This window comes from Lipotes vexillifer, unplaced genomic scaffold (assembly GCF_000442215.2).
Source record: "Lipotes vexillifer unplaced genomic scaffold, Lipotes_vexillifer_v1.1 scaffold304, whole genome shotgun sequence".
Lineage (NCBI taxonomy): Eukaryota > Metazoa > Chordata > Mammalia > Artiodactyla > Lipotidae > Lipotes > Lipotes vexillifer.
The window spans coordinates 641,816-645,190 of record NW_006788513.1 but is presented as its reverse complement, the minus strand read 5'-3'; the positions used below and the strand labels follow the sequence as shown (position 1 = coordinate 645,190).

At 50.6% G+C, this 3,375-nt stretch overlaps 1 protein-coding gene across 1 annotated transcript in view; it reads left to right on the top strand.

The window, feature by feature from the left end:
• The first annotated feature begins 3,070 nt into the window (after positions 1 to 3,070).
• NUDT16 (nudix hydrolase 16) overlaps positions 3,071 to 3,375 on the top strand; it is a 1,450-nt gene continuing 1,145 nt past the window's right edge. Inside the window, 2 exon segments of the mRNA XM_007461634.1 lie at positions 3,071 to 3,208; positions 3,303 to 3,375. The exon segment at positions 3,303 to 3,375 is cut by the window's right edge and continues 23 nt beyond it. Of these exon segments, the coding sequence (XP_007461696.1) occupies positions 3,071 to 3,208; positions 3,303 to 3,375 (211 nt within the window).

The following is a 3,375-nucleotide window of genomic DNA, read 5'->3' as shown; positions in this document are numbered from 1 at the left end:
TTGATGATCATTTCCTATGATCTCTTAATTCTTTAAAGTTTTTTAAAAAAGCAAAGTTTTGATTGGCTCCATCTTTCTTCTCTGAATAACTGGAATTCTCTATAGAAAGAAAAACCTCCCCTCATCAACTATTTGGTTACCCTGAGGTAGAGCCCATATAAAAAGGATAAATGCTTAAATCCTTGCCTCATTATCTTATAAATAATATGTTCCCTAGCATCCTCTGAGGCTGAACACTGAGCTATTTTTGGTTTTGAACTTGCAGCATCTCTGGAGGCACATGGCTCAGCTCTCTACCTTCAGCCCTGACTGCTAGGCAGTCTGCCTCAGGAGGTGGAATAGCAGAGGGTAAGAGGCTGGGCTCCCCCGGCAGAGGCAGAGAGCAGTTTGGAAGGGGAGGCAAGATTGGAGGGTCTTGAGGGCTTCCATATTCATTCATCCCGAAAAAGCTCTGGTCTCCAGTCATTTTCTTGTAGAGCTGTTGCCTTGCTTTCATAGTTTTTCACATTGCCTTAGAAATAGCTGAATCCATCTTTAAAAGTCTCCTCAAGCAACCATAAAAGAAAAATACAACAGCCAGAAGCTCTGGAAAGTGCATGTTTGACCCTAAATCCTTCAAGGAAACCCTTCTAGGAGAGAAACCAAGAAACCCTTTGGAGTGTTAGGGGTAAGGGTTAGGGCACTGTTCTCAGCCCTGGTTCCTTATTAGAGTCACCTGAAACACATATAAAAACCACTTACACTTAAGCACCACTTGCCAGAGATTCTGATTTGATTGGTCTGGGGTGGAACCCTGGAAGTGGCAGGTCTTTTGTCTTTTATTATTTTTTTATTGAGGTATAGTTGATATATAATATTATGTAAATTACAGGTGTACAATATAGTGATTTATAATTTTTAAAGGTTGTATTCCATTTATAGTTATTATAAAATATTTGCTATATTCCCCGTGTTGTTCAATGTTATCCTTGTAGGTATTTTGTACCTAATATTTTGTACCTCTTAATCCCATGCCCCTATACTGCCCCTCCCCACTTCCCTCTCTCCACTGGTAACCACTAGTTTGTTCTCTGTACCTGCTTCTTTTTTGTTATATTCACTAGTTTGTTGTATCTTTTAGATTCCACATGTGATATCATACAGTATTTGTCTTTTGCTGTCTGACTTATTTCACTTAACACAGTATCCTCGAAGTCCATCCACGTTGCTGCAAATGGCTAAATTTCATTCTTTTTTATGGCTGAATAGTATCGCATTGTATACCACATCCATTTGTCAATGGACATCCAGGTTGTTTCCATGTCTTGGCAATTGTAATGCTGCCACAAACATTAGGGTGCATGTACCTTTTTGAATTAGTGTTTCTGTTTTTTGTTGTTGTTTTATTATTTTTGTTTTTTGGATATATACCCAGGAGTGGAATTGCTGGGTCATATGGCAGCTCTATTTTTAGTTTTTTGAGAAACCTCCATACTGTTTTCCACAGTGGCTGCACCAATTTACATTCTGGAATTGGCAGTTTTTATGAGCTTTTTGCAAGGTTTAATCGTTTAACCAGGGCCATTTCTAGGCCCTCTAGAACTCTAAGAGGGGAATGAGTGTGTCATACCTACAGTCTCATCACCTCGATCCAGTTGCCTGATGTCAGAAGATACCATCTCTGCCACGTTACTCAGAAGACTAAGCTAGGAAAGATGATGCCAGGAACGTCTCACTCCACCCACCTCCCCTCCCTGCCCCATGCTGAGGCCTGGTGAGTGTGGCTCAGTTCCAGCCAGCGGGCCTTTAACATAAGACTCTACCCCACCCTTGACTCCACAGATAGCTACATTTGCTGTGCCTGGCACTGTTCTAAGTGCTTTAAATCTCTAACATCCCTAATAGGTTGGAATACTCTGCACTTAACAGATGAGAGACTGGGATCTGAGAGAACTGACTGCCTTGCTAAGGTCGCCAGCCTGTGTCTGGGTGGGTTCTTGGGCTCTTTCGCATCATGTGCTGTTACTAACAGGCTGTGACTCCAAGCCCAGCCCCTCTCGAGAAGCTGCCTCCTCCTTTCCTCTGTGTAATAAATATTGACTCTTGAGGAGAGAAGACCTGCACAGAGTGCAGGGCCTGAGAAAAGGTCGGGAGGCCTGGGGCGAGGGATTCTGAACCCCTGTTCCTCACTCAGCATCAGGTCCTGAGGAGCCCCCTGCCCTGGGGGTGCGCGGTTCCCCACCTTCCTTCACAGCTCAGTGGTCTGAGCGTATGTGAGAGTAAAGTCTAGAAAGCCTTGGGCACTTCTACCTCTGACCCTTGCTCTCCTTCCTGTGCCTACAGGGTTTCACCCACAGCCCTTTCCTCCCTTACCCTTTCCTGGAAAATCTTGTGGGTCTGTCCATCCTATCCACCACCTATTGCCACCCCCAATTTCAGAACTACACTATCGTTGCTCACCCCCCTCCTATAATCCCCATCCCAGAAAGTGACAACGCCATCCACCCTGATGTCATCCGGGCAAAGTCCCCCCGACACTCAATCAGCTACTGAGTCCCCGCAGTGTCACCCTCAGGATGGCTCTAACACCCATCGCTCCTCTGTCCCCACCACCCAGGGAAGGCTGCGGCTCAGAAGCCAACTCTGCTAACCCTTACCACAGCCCAGGCCCCGGGCTTTGTGTACCATCCAGACCAACTAGGTGTGGCTCCCAGGATGCGTCCCTAATTAGATAATTAAACCCTACTCAGCCTGCAAACCTCTTCGCACGACCCAGCTCTCCCAACCGGCTGGGGAAGTCCCTTGGAGCTAGACTGTGACGTCAGCACTATTAACGGTCTCCCGCCGCGTCCAGGACCTGGCCACGCCTGCAGCCTTCCCCGTGCCAAGGCCCACTTGGCCCTAGGCTTCCCGGGGCCGATTACCCGCCGCCGCGCCCCGCAGATTGGCTGCCGCCCGGGCCCACGGCCGCGCCCCGCCCCAGGCCCTACAGGGATTGGTCCTGGCCGCTGGGCCCTGCAGGGATTGGTCCTGGCCGTCCCGCCCGCTACCCACGTCGGCCCCCTGGACAGCCGAGCGGGGAGGTCCGGTCATGGCCGAGATGCGCAAGCTGGAGCTGGCGGAGGCTTTGCAGCTGGGGCCGGGCTGGCGGCACGCGTGCCACGCGCTGCTCTACGCGCCGGACCCGGGGCTGCTCTTCGGCCGCATCCCGCTGCGCTACGCAGTGCTGGTGAGGAAGGGGCGCGCCCGGCCACCGCCCGCCCCCGCCCCGCGGCCACGCCGCCTTGGGCGCCCCCAGCCATCTCCGCTTCCCTCTCCCGCAGATGCAGATGCGCTTTGACGGGCGCCTGGGCTTCCCCGGCGGCTTTGTGGACTTGCGGGACTGCAGCCTGGAGG